This window comes from Panthera tigris, chromosome B3 (genome assembly GCF_018350195.1).
Source record: "Panthera tigris isolate Pti1 chromosome B3, P.tigris_Pti1_mat1.1, whole genome shotgun sequence".
Classification (NCBI taxonomy): Eukaryota; Metazoa; Chordata; class Mammalia; order Carnivora; family Felidae; genus Panthera; species Panthera tigris.
In genome coordinates, this window is record NC_056665.1 from 134,078,221 (window position 1) to 134,095,698 (window position 17,478).

The following is a 17,478-nucleotide window of genomic DNA, read 5'->3' on the forward strand; positions in this document are numbered from 1 at the left end:
AACTCTTAGTTTTGTTGATTTTTCCTATTATTTTTGTATTCTCTATTGCCTTTATCTCTGTTCTAATTTTTATTATTTCCTTCCATCTATTGACTTTGGGTTTGATTTGTTCTTTTTTATAGTTCCCTAAGGTGTAAAGTCAGGTTGTTGATTTGAGATTTTTCTTCCTTATTAATGTGTGTGTTTGTAGCTATAATCTTTCCTGTTAGTATTGCTATTGGGCGTCCCATAAATTTGGTGTGTTTTGTTTTCATTTTCATTTTAACATTTTTTAAGATGTTTTTATTTATTTTTGAGAGAGAGAGAGTTCTAGTGAGAGAGAGGCAGGGAGAGAGAGAGAGAGAGAGAGAGAGAGAGGGAATCTGAAGGAGGCTCCAGGCTCTGAGCTGTCAGCACAGAGCCCGACGTGGGGCTTGAACTCACGAACCAAAAGGTCATGACCTGAACCGAAGTCGGATGCTTAACCACCACCCAGGCGCTCCTTCATTTTAATTTTCTTAAGATATTTTCTAATTTTCCTTCTGACTACATCTATGACTCACTGGTTGTTTAAAAACGTGTTGTTTTAATTCCCATATACTTGTGGATTTTCCAGTTTTCTTTCTACTTATAGATTTCTGGTTTTGTTCCATTATGATCAGAAAAAAACACTGTATAATTTCAGTCACTTTAAATGTGTTGAGACTTTTTTGTGGCCTTGCTTATGTTCTGTCCTAAAGAATTCTCTGGTGTCTTTTGAGAAGCATTTATATTCTGCTGTTGTCAAGTGGAGTCATCTGATTATGTCTGTTAGGTCTAATTGGTCTACAGTGTGGTTCAAGTCTTCTGTGTTCTTACTTATCTTCTGTCTGGTTTTTCTATCCATTATTGAAAGCGGGGTATTGAAGGCTCCTACTGTTACATTGCTGTTTTTCCCTTCAATTCTTTTAAAGTTTGCTTCATTATATTTAGGAGCTCTGATGGCTTGGGGCATAAATATTTATAATTGTTAGATCTTCTTGGTGAATTGAACTTTTATTCTTATATAATGTCCTTCTTTGTCTCTTCCAACACTTTTTGACTAACGGTTTATTTTGTATGGTATTAGTATAGCCAACCCTGCTCTCTTTTGGTAACTATTTGATGGAATATTTTTTTCAATCCTTTTACCTTCAGGTTATGGGTGTGCTTAGATCTAAAGTGAATTTCTTGTAGACAGAACATGGTTGCATCCTGAGAGTTTTTCTCAATGTTTTTTGTTTTTATAGATTCAGCTTATGTTTGTCTTTTGACTGGGGAATTTAATCCATTTGCGCCTAAAGTAATTACTGATACGGAAGGACTTACTATTGCCATTTGGTTTGTGTTTTTGTGCATCTTGTAGCTTCTGTTCCTCCTCTTTTCCTCTCTTACTGCTTTCTTTAGCATTTCACTGATTATCTGTAGTGACATTCTTTGATTCCCTTATTTTCTTGTGCATATATCCTATACATTTTTTTCTTTGTGGTAACCATTGCACTATAACATCTTAAAGTTATAGCATTCTTTTAAATCTGATAAAAACTTAACTTCATTGTGGGCAAAAGCTCCTCTTACATAGCACTGCCTTCCCACTTGATGTCAATGATGTCACAAATTACATCTTTTTATATATTTATTAACATAGGATTATAATTTTAAAAAATGATTTTCTCATTTAAATTCTATATGAGAATTAAAAGTGAATTTATGCACCAAAATTACATTGCAAGTACTAAATTTGTCCATGTATTTACATTATTGGAAAACTTTTAAATTTTCATGTGACTTCTTGATGTTATCTAGAATCCTCTATTTTCACCTTGAAGGAGGCTCTTCAGTAATTTCTTTCCCTCTTTTCCTTCCTTCCTTCCTTCCTTCCTTCCTTCCTTCCTTCCTTCCTTGCTGACAGGTCTAGTTGTAATGAACTCCCTCATCTTTAGTTTGCCTGGAAAATCTTAATTTCTCCTTCAATTTTGAATGACAGTTTGCCAAATGCAGTATTCTTGATTGACATTTTTTTTCTCTCAGCACTTTGAATGTATTATCCCACTCACTTCTGGCTTGCAAGGATTCTACTGAGAAATCCACTGATAATCTTACAGAAGTTCCAATGTATATAATGAGCCACTTTTTTCTCATTGCTTTCAAGATTCTTTGTTGACTTTTGACATTTCGATTATGTCTCAGTGTTGGTCTCTTTGGATTTATCCTGATTGGAATTCTTTAAGCTTCTTTAATTTATACATCCATTTCTTTCCTCAGCTTTGGAAAATTCCAGTCATTACTTCTTTAAATAAGTTCTTCCTCTCTTTCTTCTCCTTCTGTAATTCCCATAGTGCATAGATAGGTCTGTTTGATAGTCCTTGTAAGTCTCTGAGACTCTCTTCACTTTTCTTCATTCTTTTTTGCTTTTTGCTTCTCTGACTTGATGATTTCAAATAATAAGTCTAACGTCCATTCCTCTAGTATTTCAGCTCAGTTATTGTATGCCGCAGCTCTAGAACTTCTGTTTGAACTTTTTTATAGTTCCTATCTATTTTTGATATTCTCCATTAGTTCATTATTTTCTTTATTTCTTTTAGTTGTCTAGCCGTGCTCACTCCTAGTTCGTTGAACATCTTTATGACAGTTGTTTAAAATTCTTTGTCAGGCAGCTCATAAGTCTGCATTTCTTTACGGTCATTTCCTGGGGTTTTATTCTGTTCCTTTGATTGGGCCACGTTTCCCTGTTTCTTTGCATGCCTTGTGATGCTATTGTTTTGAGACTTGGGCATTTGATTACACAACCGCTTCTCCCACTGTTTATGGACTGGCTTCACGCAGACCTTTACCAATTAGACCAGCTAGAGGCTCTAGGACTTCTGCAATCTCTTCCAAGGATGTGTTTTCTCTGGCTTGTGCTGTGTTTTTAGTTGTTTCAAGTTGCCTAAGCAGTTTATCCCTCTCCTTCCAGACACCCATAAGCTCTTGCTGCTCCTGGCATGTGCCTGTAGAACTGCAGCTTTAAAGTGCTGCAGAGGTCATATCTGTTTTCAACAGTTTCCGAGCAAGGCTGCCAGTTCCATCAGTGCTCTGAGTTAGGTGACACAGATTCCCCAGTCTGGCCAGAATGTTGGACACACAGTTAATTATTTTGTTTCCATCCTGAGGGAGGATCCCCGGAGGGGGAGGCTTCCTCCAAGTGGTGCTGCATTAAGTCAAATAGAAGGAGAGTCATGGATGGATATGGAAAATGCCGTAAGTCTTCCTATCCCTTTTGTTGGAATCTCTTGGGCTTTAGGTTGGTCTGGATGCTGTAGCTTCTCAAATGGATTCTGGAGTTCTTTCAAAGGCATTGTGGTCTGTATATTGTTATATTGGTGTCTCTGGGGGAAAGGGATGTCTGATGCCTCCTGCTCCGCCATCTTGCCCATGCTACTCCACCTCCTTTACAGCAGTTTCCAAAAAATTCCGCCAGTTCCATCAGTGCTCTGGGTTAGGCAAGACTGAAACCAGTCCCTTGAGCCTCCCTCAGACAAGCCAGAATGTTGGATGCAAGGTCCACTCTTTTGTTTTTATCCCAAGGGCAGCTCCCTTGTGTGGGAGGTTTCCTCCTGGTTGTGCCATGCTAAGGTGGTTGGGGGTGGGGCACAGATGGGCAAATTTTCCTACCCAAAAGGGGTAGAATCCCTTTTTGGTTTTATGTTGGCCTGGTGCTGTAGCTAATCAACTGGTCTCTAGAGTTCTTGCAAAGACACTCTGATCTGTATTTTGTAGCTAACTCACTGTGTCTACGGGAGAACAAGGGCCCAAAGATTCTAACTCTGCCTCTTGCAGAACCAGAATTCTTTTTAATAGAAGTGATGCTATCTTTTTTAATGGTCACTGTTTTTTTATGTCTTGTTTTAAGATGCTTTCCCTATCCTGATTTCAGAAAGGCATTTACTTATATTTTCCTGTAAAAGTTTTTATATTTAAATTATTAATCCATCAGGAGTTGGACTTGATGTATGTTGCAACATTTTCCATATGTAACCAATGCTTCCCACCCTATTTTAAGCAATCTTTTATTTTCCCCTCAGCTGTGATGCTATTTTTAGCCTCGATCAACATTCTAGATATGGATGGGTCTATTTGCTTTCTCTTTCATTCCATTGGTCAGTTGGTCTGTTCCTGGGTCAAAACACATTATAATTATGAAAACTTTTTAAAAAAGTGTTAATATCTGGTAGTACAAATCCCTCATCTTTATTCTTCTTTAGATGTGTCTTGGGTGCCTGGGTGGCTCAGTTGGTTAAGTGTTTGACTCTTGATTTAGGCTCAGGTCATGATTTCATGGTTCATGGGATCAAGTCCCACATCAGGCTCTGTCCTGACAGTGCAGAGCCTGCTTGGGATTTTCTCTCTCTCTCTCTCTCTCTCTCTCTCTCCCTCTCCCCCCCCCCCCCCCCACGCCCTTCCCCTGCTCGGGCTCTCTCTTGCTCTCAAAATAAATAAATAAACTCAAAAAATAAAAAAAAAGAAGTGTCTTGGTTATTCTTGGTCTTTCGTTTTTCCATATATACTTTTTTGGGGGGCTTTATTTAAAAAATTTTTTTTATGCTGAGGTAGAGTTGATATACACTATACATGCTTTAGAATTAACTTAAACTCCACAACAAGCCTTGAGATTTTAATTAAAGTTGTATTAGATCTACAGATTAATTTAAGGAAGAAATGATATTATAAGTTTTCCTATTTACAAGTATGTTTTTATCTGTTTCTTCTTAAAGTTTTAAACGTCCTTCAATAAAGCTTATAATTTTCTACATATAAGTCTCAGAAATCTTTTCTTAGATTTATTCTTACATACTTTAAAATTTGTGTGTGTGTCGTTTTGCTTTGTTTTGTTTTTGCTGTTGTAAATAAGGTCTTAAAAATTATGCTTTCAGGGGTGCCTGGGTGGCTCAGTGCAGTTAAGCGTCCAACTCTGGATTTCGGCTCAGGTCATGATCTCATGGTTTGTGAGTTTGAGCCCTGCGTCTACCTCTGTGCTAACAGTGTGGAGCCTGCTTGGGATTCTCTCTCTCTCTCTCTCTCTCTCTCTCTCTCTGTCTCTCTCTCTGCCCCTTCCCTGCTCATGCTCACTCTCTTTCAAAATAAATAAACTTTAAAAAATTACGCTTTCAAATTTGCTGATCATGAGCAGAAATGAAACTGACTTTCCCTTCCACTGTTTAACTCTTTTCCTCTTTTTAATAATGTGTATGTACCTTTTAAGTGTTCAACATAGGCAATCAGATCTTCTGCAAGTAAATAGTTTGTTTACATTTTCTTACTCATGCCTTTGAATTCTTAATTTTTTTTTTTTTTGTCTCACTGCATTTCCTTCTGTACACTCTTTTACTTCCTAATCACCTCTTGATAAAACTCCAACTGTGGTTAACTCCAACTCTCTGTCTTCTCCGATGGGTGTGGACCCCCACAAGTGGCCACAGAGAAGAACATACAATAATGCTGAACTGGTCGCACTTGGAATCCATGAGCACAAAGCCCAAGCAATTGTCCTGCCTTCTGTCATCCGTCAATCCACTCTCCCGCTCTCGTAGGCAACTATCTCTCTCTGTTGTCTCTTTCCTCAAACCCCCAACGCTCCTCCACCCTCATGCTCAAACAATAACTTTGGTTTTTGTGGAGAAAATAAAAGATAAATTTCCACCCCCTTCCATTACCACATCTACCCACTTACCGGCTCTGGAATCCAAAAGCCCTCCCTTCTTCCTGGTACTGTATTTAGACATGTCGCTCCAGCAACTTTTCCCTCTCTCACCCGCATCACCAGTCTTTCCCTCTCTACTGAATAATTCCCATCTGCATAGCCTAATTCCTTCTGTCTCTTCCTCTTCTCTCTCTTTTTAAATTTTTTTTAATGTTTATTGTTGAGAGACAGAGACAGAGCACAAGTGGGGGAGGGGCGGAGGGAGGGAGACAAAGAATCTGAAGCAGGCTTCAGCCTCAGAGCTGTCAGCATAGAGCCTGACGGGTTGGGGGCGGGGGGTGGGGAGTCGAACCTACAAACCGTGACATCATGACCTGAGCCCAAGTTGGACGCTTAACCAACTGAGCCACCCAGGTGCCCCTCTCCCTCTTCTCTTGACGTCCCCTCCTCCTGCTACCATTGGTGCATTTTACTGCTCTACTTTTCAGCAAAACTTTGCAAAGGATTTGTTTGTTGTATTCACTCTCCTAATTCCTCTGCTCTCATTTCTCTTCATTGGGCCTTCTATCTCCCTGTTCATCAGAACGATGCTGTTTTTTACTTGACGTATAACCACTCGGCATAGAACAAGAGAATGATTTACACCTACCCTAGAGCGTGAAATGTCATGTGTACTCACCTGATCACCATAAGCATACAGAAAATGGCTTCGCGGATGGAATACCATTCCAACAGGAGAAGAGAATGATGAAGGAAATACGAAAAGTGGAAATTTTGGTTTTAATCCTGGTTTGTTATTTTTTAGGGTGCTCACAGAGACAGTGGTGGTTGTCTAGAAATAGATTAAGCATGAACAAATCATAAGAATTTTACCATTTATATTACTAGACGATGTTACAGTTTTTTGTGTTTCCTGTTACTTGGATTTTGATTAAGACAGGGACACATCCATTAGCACAGAAGAGAACTGGAAGGAGTGGCAACCATCAATATGTCTTTGCTCTGCTTCTCACTGCCTCATATGCCCATTTTATAGATGTTGAGCATGAGGTTTAGAAGATTAAATAATTTGTCCAAGCTTCTATAATAAATGGCATGGGGAAGTTTATTATAGAGCTATTGCTCAAATAGACCGATTCCAACGCCCATGCTTACAACTGTCATGGCACCCTACCTTTTAAAAGCGTGGATGCCTGGGTCACCTTACAACTCTACTTGGATCGTGGCATTGAAGGGGGTCAGAAAGTGTACCCCTAGATATGCCACTGTGGTATAGAGATCATCGTTAAGCTGTAGACATTTAAGATTCAACAGATGCAGAAAAAAAAGCCTTCCCTTCTCTGACTAAAAGCAGCAACTTCTGGGAAATAAAACTATCATTAATTCCTCTTCAGAGCAGATCTACTTCCAGAAGGGAGAACCAAATAAAGCCCACCCCAAATCCCTCCTCCAGAGGAGTTTTATGGCCCTGAGGAGATGGGAAAACCATTCAAACCTGTATGAGCAAACATTATCACAAACTTTCTTATCTCCTGTTTGTTCTCCTGTTAGCCATTATCTTTTCAGTTGTTTTCCCTTAAGCACCTTTCTCACCTGCCCCCTTAAACTATTAAGATGGTATATAATCCCCAAATTTGAACCACCTTTTTGAGTTTCTCATCACTGATTTTCAACCACATGTATGTACACCGCATGCGTAAATCGATTGTTTTCTCCTGTTATCTGTCTTTTATCAGTTTAATTTGCAGGGCCTCAAGAACTGAACTTAAGAGGGTAGAAGAAAATTATTTTTTCTCCACTAAAATTATAAGGGTAGGGCTAGTCCCATTTTTTGCTCATTTTATTTATTTATTTTTTTACTGTTTATTTATTTTTGAGAGAGAGAGAGAGAGTGGGGGAAGAGGCAGAGAGAGAGGGAGACCCAGAATCCAAAGCAGGCTCCAGGCTCTGAGCTACCAGCTCAGAGCCCGACATGGGGCTCGAACTCATGAACCACAAGATCATGACCTGCGCTGAGGTCAGACACTTAACCGACTGAGCCACAAAGGCGCCCCAGTTTTTGTTCATTTAAACGAATCAATTTATGGAACCTTAACCTTATATAGACCAAGCTCAGCTTGTATTCTCCTGGAGAAGAAGTAAAGAATCACTATGCAGACACCATCGTATTTTCTGTTTTCATCAAACTGAACGGTAAAGCAGAGGCAAGAAATCCCTAACGTGCCTTAAACTATATTATCAACCATAAATAATTTTGTGGTGGTTAATTATAGCCACTCCTACTGCCAAAGATAACAAGAACTTGGAGATAAATTTGCAAGGGTAAATTTTCACTGTTGTGTCATCAAGAGTAACCTCCGGGGGCCATAACGCTTACCTGGTTGGAGAAGAGGTAGACTCCAGCACTGTGCTCTTGGTCAACAAGAAACGTTACCAGAGTTGAAGCGATAGTTTTCCTTCCTTTTAAAATGTGAGGTAAGCAAGGTAACCATTGACGGAGTGGTTCTTTGCTGTAAAAACAAGAGCTTGACTACAAAAAGAGAAAGGAAAAGTTAATGCCATTTTTAAAATATAAGTTCTAATTAGTTCTCTTAAGCAGATACACTAGTGAGCCACTGTGTTCTCCTGATCAACCACAAATAATAGTGATAAATCTTTGCTGTCTGTGCTTCTCTTCCGGGGGGAGGGGAGTCCAGAAAACACTGCGAAGCCTCTCTTTCTGGCATGAATTGTTTTTCGAGAACTACTGTGTAGTTCCGGATTTAACGTAGCTAGGTAAGTACCGTTAAACCCAAGTAGAAACACAACTGTGCACGAAGAGGGATGAAGTCCTTCAGTCTGTAGAACTGCCATTTTTTTTTAGATTAATAACAATCCATGAAATAATCCAAGAAATAAAATTCCTTACCTTTTTTTTTTTTTACATTTTATTTATTTTTGATAGAGAGACAAAGCACAGGTGGGGGCGGGGCAGAGAGAGAGGGAGACACAGAATCCGAAGCAGGCTCCAGGCTCCGAGCTGTTAGCACAGAGCCCGATGCGGGGCTCAAACCCACGAACCGTGAGATCATGACCTGAGCCGAAGTTGGACGCCCAACCGACTGAGCCACCCAGGCACCCCTAAACTTTCTTACCTTTTAAAATATTTAAGAACATACCTCACTTAGGGTCCTGTTTCTCTCAAAGGTGATCGTAACATAATCAACTATAAAATACAAAGGTACAGAAATTAAAAGCAGCATCTACAGTTTTAAATGTATCATTAAGTACATTCAACTACAGTGTTTTTTTTCACTCCTAACAGGGCCTGCCTCTTTCAGATTTAATTTCCCTCCCCCCTCAGTTTTAGGCCATTAACTTATATAAAATAAACCTACTTTTCTATTTCATTCTATTTTTATCTTATGTCATTTTATTTCATCTTTATACGCCATCTATGTTGAAAAAGGCCTGCTAATATCTCTTCTCAGTTTACCTTCAAAGTGTTCTCTGTTGGCAAAACATTTTTCATTATACCACAATTTTCCTTTGACATAGTCAACCTACATAAAAGAAGAAAAATATCATTTAGGCAATAGGGAGACTTAAGATATAAAAAGAGAAAAACCTAATGAAAACTTCTAAGGTTTGATAGTTTAGGAGTGTGAGCCAAATACATGGAGAAAAATTCTATGTCAACAAAGGAAATGGTTGGGCAAGAAACAAGAATTATAATAGGGCATTTCCCCCTCTGACATGTTGTTAAGTGAAAACAACAGATATGTTCGTATTTAGGATATAGTGGGAGCAAGTGAGGAGAGTTTGTATTCATAATTATTTAAATTTACATTTAAAAGTCACTGAGGGGGCACCTGGCTGGCTCAGCTGGTAGAGTGTGGGACTTTTGCTCTCTCGGTTGTTAAGTTCGAGCCCCACACTGGGGGTAGAGATTACTTAAAACTTAAATCTTTCGGGGCGCCTGGGTGGCTCAGTCGGTTAAGCGTCCGACTTCAGCTCGGGTCACGATCTCGCGGTCCGCGAGTTCGAGCCCCGCGTCAGGCTCTGGGCTGATGGCTCAGAGCCTGGAGCCTGCTTCCAATTCTGTGTCTCCCTCTCTCTCTGCCCCTCCCCCGTTCATGTTCTGTCTCTCTCTGTCCCAAAAATAAATAAACGTTAAAAAAAAAAATTAAAAAAAAAAACTTAAATCTTTCAATAAACTAAATAAATAAATAAGTAAATAAAAAAGTGTATGTCACTGAAAATCTAAAAGATGTAGGGGACAGGAAGAAGCAGGGAGAGTATATACAAAGGAGCAAGTGGGACTTTTTAATGTAGATCTTTATGTAACTGTTTTGGTTTTTAATTATGGGAATGTATTACTGTTTGAAAATAGTCATTTTTAGATGTTGAAAATTCTAATTTCCCTTGCAACATGTTCTCTCTGTTTCAAGATCTTCGTCAAGCACTCCATTTTGATTTACACAGACAGAAAACATAGGTATTAGGTAAAACGAGAGAAACAGCTAAGCACTGCTCATCACTGTTTCCTGTTCTCTTTATCTCCCCAACCTCTGTGCTCATTGGTTTATTCTGTTAAAGTTCTCTCCTGAGTATTTTCCTTAGCTGGAATAACTGGGTGATACACTTTCCAAATTCTTTCTTAATTGGAAAGATGAATAATCTCTTGACTGGAAAAAGGATTTTTGGATTTTGGTTCCTCTGTCTTGATAGTCTGTAGATGTGTATTTCACTCTTTTCCAGCTTCTACTGCTGTATAAGTGAACTCTAATGGCAGTGAGGTATATTTTGCTTTTGTTTCTTCTGTTTGGAAAGTTGTAGTATTTTCCCCTTAATCGTCAAATTCGGAAATATTATTAGGATATGCCCAAGCATACATCTTTTTCAATTCTTCCAGGATATAGTGGGTTTTTCAATAGATAGCCTTGGATCTTTCTTAATCTTGGTGTGATTTTCTTCTGCTATTTGTGTTATTGTTGCCTGTCTTCTATCTGTTCCTTTTTATTCCTCCCCAAACTTCTCTCACCTCTTAGACTTGGATTATCCTCAAAGGCCTATCTTTGCCCCGTGATTTTTACCCATCTTCCCTGGTTTGAGAAGTTTCTTCCTCTTCATCTTCAGCACTGCTTATCTGCACCTAAACAGTGGCTCTTCTATCCCTCAATTTATTCCATTACAAAAAACAATGTTTACTGATTTATTTTGAGAGAGAGCACAAGCAGAGAAGGAGCAGAGACAGAGGGAGGGAGAATGCCAAGCAGGCTCCATGCTGTCAGTGCAGAGCCCAAGGTGGGGCTTGAACTCACCAACCGTGAGTTAATGACTTGAGCCAAAAATCAAGAGTCAGATGCTTAACCAATGGAGCCACTCAGGTGCCCCAATTCATCCTATTTTTTAATTGCAGTGTAGTATTTAATCCCAGAGAGTACTTTCATGTGGCACTTGAAACTCGAAGCTAACAGATGCTGGTGGTCTTTTCTTCTCGCTAATACCTCAGTGCCAAGAACAGCAGCCATAGAATAGACGCTCATTGGATACTTGTTAAATGAGTCGATTCATTTTGTTGTTCTTCTTCATTTATCACCTTCTCCATCAGCAACTCTGCTGTATGGTCTGATTCTAACGATCTTTTGTGCTCTCTGCCTGCTGAGCTGGCTTAGACGTATTTTGAAGGGAGCACTCAAGTCTGGTTTGGGAAGCATCTCAGACTGTGAAGTAACAGAAGGCCAAGTGGTCTCTCCACCTCTGGGCTGCCATTCCCCCTCACCTCAGAACCAGAAAGAAGCTTTTCTGCTTCCATCTCCTTCACCCTGCTCACCTCAGGCACAGGGAGAAAACAGCCTTCCCACTGGGCTTTTTTTCTCCAGGAGGCCAGCCACTCTCACAAGGTTGACTGAAACCTTCTCTGGATTTCTGCATTTCTGGATTCCTGGATTTCTGCAAGCCAAGCACTCTCCAGGAGCCTCCACCTTCTAGCCCTCTACCTGCAGGTCGCCAAATGCCTTGTTCTCACCTGACCCATGAGAGGAAAGACATGCCAGGTCTCCTCAGTGGGGTTCCCCAAAGCTTGAGGGGTTCCTCAAAGCTCGGGCTTTGAGTCCAGCTGTCCAGCATCCCCAACACTGTTGAGTTGACAGCCAGGTGGACCGGAGATGAAAGTTAGTGGGAGCCGAGGGGTAAGAAGAGCTCAGGGTATAGTCCCCTCTGTCTCTTTATTTTATTGCTTCTTGTATGATTCAATTTTAGCTGACATATTTGGATTGATTTCTAACATCTCACTTTATGGTTGGTTTTCCATTCTTCTATCTTTGCACCTATTTTCCTCCTTTCTTGCTTTTTGTGGGAACTGATGGATTAGTCCTTAATCTTCTTCCCTTCTTCTGGTGGCCATATTTCCTTTTCTTTTTGGGTAATTATCCCTTAAACTGTATGGTTTGTGTTGAACTGAATACGTTTTTCTATCAAATTGCAAAATGATTCCCCATATTGATTCTCCCACCAAACGAGGGTCTCACAATAGGCTGGTCATCCGCTGAAAATCATCTCCCTTTCCTCCTTGTAGTATCTGGAGTTTTGGTTCCGCCCAAGTATTAAACACAAAATTTGGAACTGTACATTTTTTTTTACGCCAATTCCATTCTTTGAACAAATATTTACTAAGTGCCTACTTTGTGGCAGGCATCGTGCTGGACGCGGATCCCAGAGTGGAGCTCACAGACGAAGTTCCTTCCTCTGTTAGATTTTAGAGCATACGTTTTAGGTCTGTCACTATTTCTGGTATTCCACTCCTTCGTGGGGGTTTCTGGGTAGCAAGCTCCGCTAATGTCTTATCTGTGCAACTTTCTTTCCTTCCGGCTCGTTCTTGAATGACAGAGTTGTGCCGGGTACGGAATTCTATTTTGGCAGGTACTTCACCCTGTTCTTTCTAATGTACATCAGTGTTGCCCATCGGACCTTCCTGGGTCTCTGCTTTACATTTCTTCCAGTTAGTGTGGCAGGAATCTGTTGCCTTTGCGTCCTGAGACATAAGTGCTCCTTCCTTCTAGATGGTGAGAACGAGTGAGTGAGTGAGTGTGTGTGTGTGTGTGTGTGTGTGTGTGTGTGCACAGCTGGGTGTGTGCCCACAGGCCTGCATGAGGATGGAAGGGGGACGGGCCATGGCAATAGGCTAGGAATCCTCATAATTTTGTGGTGGGCTCCAAACTCAAGCATGCTTATGTTGATGGGAATGACCTACTTGAATCACAAAACTTGACTTTGTAATAACAGAGGAAAGAAAAGACGGATGGAATCCCTTCCCCACCCCACCCTTAACAGGCCAGCAGCGGAGCTGTGGCTGGCTTAAATGGCACTTTTGTGAAAATTGGAAGTGCCCCTTTCTCCAGGCAGGCAGAGACCCACAAGGGGGGGCGGGGGTAGATGGACTGGGGAGAAAAGTGTTAGCCAAATTTCAGCCCCAACTCTCTTTTCAAGGGGGTGCCCTTGTGCAGAATACACCTGAACAACCACAACAGTTCTGGAGAGAACAGGGGAAGAAGTGGGGGAGGGGAGGCCAATGAACAATGAAACAAGCAGATACACTTCTTCCTTTGAAAGGGAAGGGCACCTGTACCCCAATGTTTATAGCGGCACTCTCAACAATAGCCAAATTATGGAAAGAGCCTAAATGTCCATCAACTGATGAATGGATAAAGAAATTGTGGTTTATATACACAATGGAATACTACGTGGCAATGAGAAAAAATGAAATATGGCCTTTTGTAGCAACATGGATGGAACTGGAGAGTGTGATGCTAAGTGAAATAAGCCATACAGAGAAAGACAGATACCATATGGTTTCACTCTTATGTGGATCCTGAGAAACATAACAGAAACCCATGGGGGAGGGGAAGGAAAGAAAAAAAAAAAAAAAAAAGAGGTTAGAGTGGGAGAGAGCCAAAGCATAAGAGACTGTTAAAAACTGAGAACAAACTGAGGGTTGATGGGGGGTGGGAGGGAGGGCAGGGTGGGAGGGAGGGCAGGGTGGGTGATGGGTATTGAGGAGGGCACCTTTTGGGATGAGCACTGGGTGTTGTATGGAAACCAATTTGACAGTAAATTTCATATATTAAAAAACAAAAAAAAAAATCTAAAATAAAATAAAAATAATTACAGAAAAAAAAAAAAAGAAAGAAAGGGAAGGAGATCATTGCTTAATGTCTGCTGGAAGTAAGTTTCTTTAAGTTCAAACTGGAAATAAAGTCATAGTAACAGGAATGATCTGTGTTGTGAATTCTTAATCTTGTGCCTCATCCCTCGGGTCATCAAGGAAACACTCCTCTTCTAACCAACCCCTGGAAAATTTAAGCTTCTTACCCTTTCGAAACCACAAAAGTCTGCCCTTGAAAACTGCAAGAAAAAAAAAAAAACACAACAACAACACTTTAATTTTTGCTTGCGTATCAGGAGGCATAACAAAACACAGCAATTTGAATTATACTAAAGGAAATGACCCTTTTTGTATCCCAGCAGTTAGGAGTGTCACCCATTAAAACCAGCCTCTAACATAGTTTAAATAATATCCTGGAGATTTCCTCTCTGGTCTTTGCTTTGTTTCGCTGTTTTATTGATTTATTTGTACTTGGACTTAATTACAGAAAGGATCTGAGTTTTTTGTTTTTGTTTTTGTTTTTTAAATCACGTAATGATTTAAACGGAACAGTTTAGAAGGGTACAGAAAGGTACTAAATCTGCCACCCACTGGGATTAGGAAATCCCTTAACATATTATTTCCTCCACGGTCCCCTGTTTCTCCTGCCTCACCCAGGGCCAGCCCTCACTGTACAACCTGTGCCCAATCCTTCATGTTTTGGACTGTTAAGTCACCGTGCCCGGCTTCTTCAAGTCTCCACTTCAACAATTCCACGGTAAGCACATAAAAGGTCAGATCTGTCGGTGGTTTCAGCAACAAATGGTACTTCCTCAGAAATGGTGAGGAAGGAGGGAAGGCTGTGCATATTCACAATCCCCACATGTAAGAAATACCTGCTTCTCAACCAAAGCAATCACCCCTTCTATACTCTCTCATCTTTTTTTCCACTGTTTCAAAATCCCTGTCACTGCTCGTATTTCTGTTGTGGTAGTTTTTTGAGAGATGTTTATTGACATGTTTGAGAATTTCATGGTATATGTATTGTGTATCCTCACCAAAATGTATATGGCCCTCCACTCGATCCCAGTGCTAACTTTTTGACTTATGTTCATTTGTAATACTATATTTAGCTGTATAAATTACCATAAAGTATTTGGGGAACATACATAGCTATAAATAGATAAACAATCTATATGTGCATGTTTAAAACATAAACTTGTGTGGCAGTAAAATTAGCACCATTTCCAAAGGATATGGTCAACACTATGAAGCAAGGGAAAAAGCCACTGTATTCTGCTTTTACATTTTCTAAAAGGAAGAAGCATTTAAATCCTAAGACACACCACACATAGCTCAAGTATCAAGTATGTCTACTTTATGTAGATAAAAGGTGAGATCAAAGTATTTGGAGTGTGTTATATCTTCTTTTACTAGGTTCTCATGAGGCATTAGCAAATATTTTTTCTATTTTTTTTTAAATCACAAACATTAAAGTAAATCAAACATAGTTTCTTCCTCTTGGAGGTTCTCATGAGGCATTAGCAAATACTTCTATTTTTTTTTTAAGTCACAAATAGTAAAGTAAATTAAACATAGTTTCTTCCACTTGGAATTTTTAATTTTCCTCTTACAGTTTTTAAATTAATGACTACGATTGTATTTCTGAACTAGGGATGTATTTATTTATTTTTTTTAACGTTTATTTATTATTAAGAGACAGAGCATGAGCAGGGGAGGGGCAGAGAGAGAAGGAGACACAGAATCCGAAGCAGGCTCCAGGCTCCGAGCTGTCAGCCCAGAGCCCAACGTGGGGCTCGAACTCACAAACCGCAAGATCGTGATCTGAGCCGAAGTCGGACGCTCAACCGACTGAGCCACCCAGGAGCCCCGAACTAGGAATGTATTTAAAAGCAATTCACATACCGTTAAGACAGAGGATGATGGATAACGGAGATCTCCACTTACAAAAAGACCCAGAGAGGTGAGGATAACTAAAAAGTGATTGGTTAAAACCATATCCACCACTGAAAGCTTTGTGTGTTCTAAGGGGAGAAATCACACCAGGTTAAAAAGGAAGGAAAAGGTGAGCTCCTCAGCACAGACATTTCGTTTCATTCATACTGATCAAGTATTGCTATATATGGGATCCTGAAGATGAAGTCACCATTAGAGGAATTACCTTCTCCAACTTGGGAATAGATCGTATCTGTCAGGTTATACCACGTGGTATCACTGTAATTCCAAAATCCAGAAAAACTGAGGCCTATGTAAATACCTAACGGGAGAAAAAAGGAAGATTCAGTTTAGATAAGATTACAAAGAGAGTAACCCACTTCTATGGTTCCCAGACTGCCGCAGCCAGAACTGACATCTGCCCCACCTTCCAAACCAATCTCTGCCCTGCCTCAACTCACCTCCCCTCGGCTAGAATCTCACTTCCTAAGCATTGGAAAGATGAAGCGACTTCAGGTTAACATAGGATTTTAGCCAACTGTCTGATTTAAATTTTAAGGATTCTGTTTTCTATCGAAGGGGATCAGAATACGTCCCCCCAAAACATGCCACTCTGGTTAAGGATTCCTTTGAGCTGAAGGCAACTGAGAATCAACAGATTCAGGAAGAGATCTCTGCCCTCCCCTTACCTGGCTACAAGCAGAGCATGACTTTCTCTTTGGGACACATGCCTCCCCACCCCTGTGCCAGGAAGAGAAGAGCTCTCTTCTCACCAAAGATGGAAGAGAAGTCTATGCTACGTTTGCATAAACATACTTTACCAGAACAGCCCTTCTCTTTCATTAATCCCCTCACATCTTTCCTAGTCACTTCCCCATACTTTATCATCCCCTGAAGCCCAACCTTCTTTCTTTTGTTAAAATGGTATATATGCCCCCAAGTTTAACCACTTATTTGAGCTTCGCTGCTTTTAAGTTAACTCTGTGGATGTAAATATTTTTTAATGTTTATTTTTGAGAAAGAGAGAGAGAAAGAGACAGACAGACAGACAGAGTGTGAGGGGGGGAGGGGAAGAAAGAGAGGGAGACAACAGAATCTGAAGCAGGCTCCAGGCTCTGAGTTGTCAGCACAGACTCCCAACACGGGGCTCAAACTTGTGAACCGCGAGATCATGACCTGAGCCAAAGTCGGTCGCTTAACCGACTGAGCCACCCAGGTGCTCCTGTGAATGTAAATATTAATTTAAAATGTGTGCCTTTTTTTTCCTGATAATCTGCCTTTGTTAATTTAATTCACAGCCCTCATTCACTAGACATAAGAGAGTAGAGGAAGAGGGTTTTTTCTTCCCTGATGGTACTTTTGTAAGCATAAGTACATTCCTAGTTCAGAAATACAATCTTAGTCAATAGTTTTAAAACTCCAAGAAGGAAGTTACAATTCCAAGAGGAAGAAACTATGTTTGATTTACTTTACTATTTGCGATTTTTAAAAAAAATAGAAAAAGTATTTGCTTATGCCTCATGAGAACCTCGTGAAAGAAGACAGAACACAACGCAAATACTTTGATCTCACTTTTCTTTGGCCATACCTAGGAGTGTTGAGAGTCTTTTGCTTTAAATGTGGAATATTAACCTGAAATCTAGTCAACAGGCATAATTATTGAGGGTGGTGGGAGAGCCTGAAGACGGTTGACGATCTAATGCATGTGCTCTGTTTCCCA

The 17,478-nt window shown here is 40.2% G+C and overlaps 1 protein-coding gene across 2 annotated transcripts in view; it reads right to left on the reverse strand.

Moving 5' to 3' along the window:
* CATSPERB (cation channel sperm associated auxiliary subunit beta) overlaps positions 1 to 17,478 on the reverse strand; it is a 107,622-nt gene that overhangs the window by 56,919 nt on the left and 33,225 nt on the right. For both annotated transcript variants that reach the window (XM_042990388.1, XM_007094959.2), the window contains exons 8-14: positions 15,985 to 16,080; positions 15,729 to 15,847; positions 14,030 to 14,062; positions 9,153 to 9,219; positions 8,836 to 8,882; positions 8,055 to 8,207; positions 6,357 to 6,509 (exon numbers count right to left, since the gene is read on the reverse strand). In XM_042990388.1, coding sequence (XP_042846322.1) covers positions 6,357 to 6,509; positions 8,055 to 8,207; positions 8,836 to 8,882; positions 9,153 to 9,219; positions 14,030 to 14,062; positions 15,729 to 15,847; positions 15,985 to 16,080 — 668 coding nt within the window. The remainder of the gene's footprint in view (positions 1 to 6,356; positions 6,510 to 8,054; positions 8,208 to 8,835; positions 8,883 to 9,152; positions 9,220 to 14,029; positions 14,063 to 15,728; positions 15,848 to 15,984; positions 16,081 to 17,478) is intronic.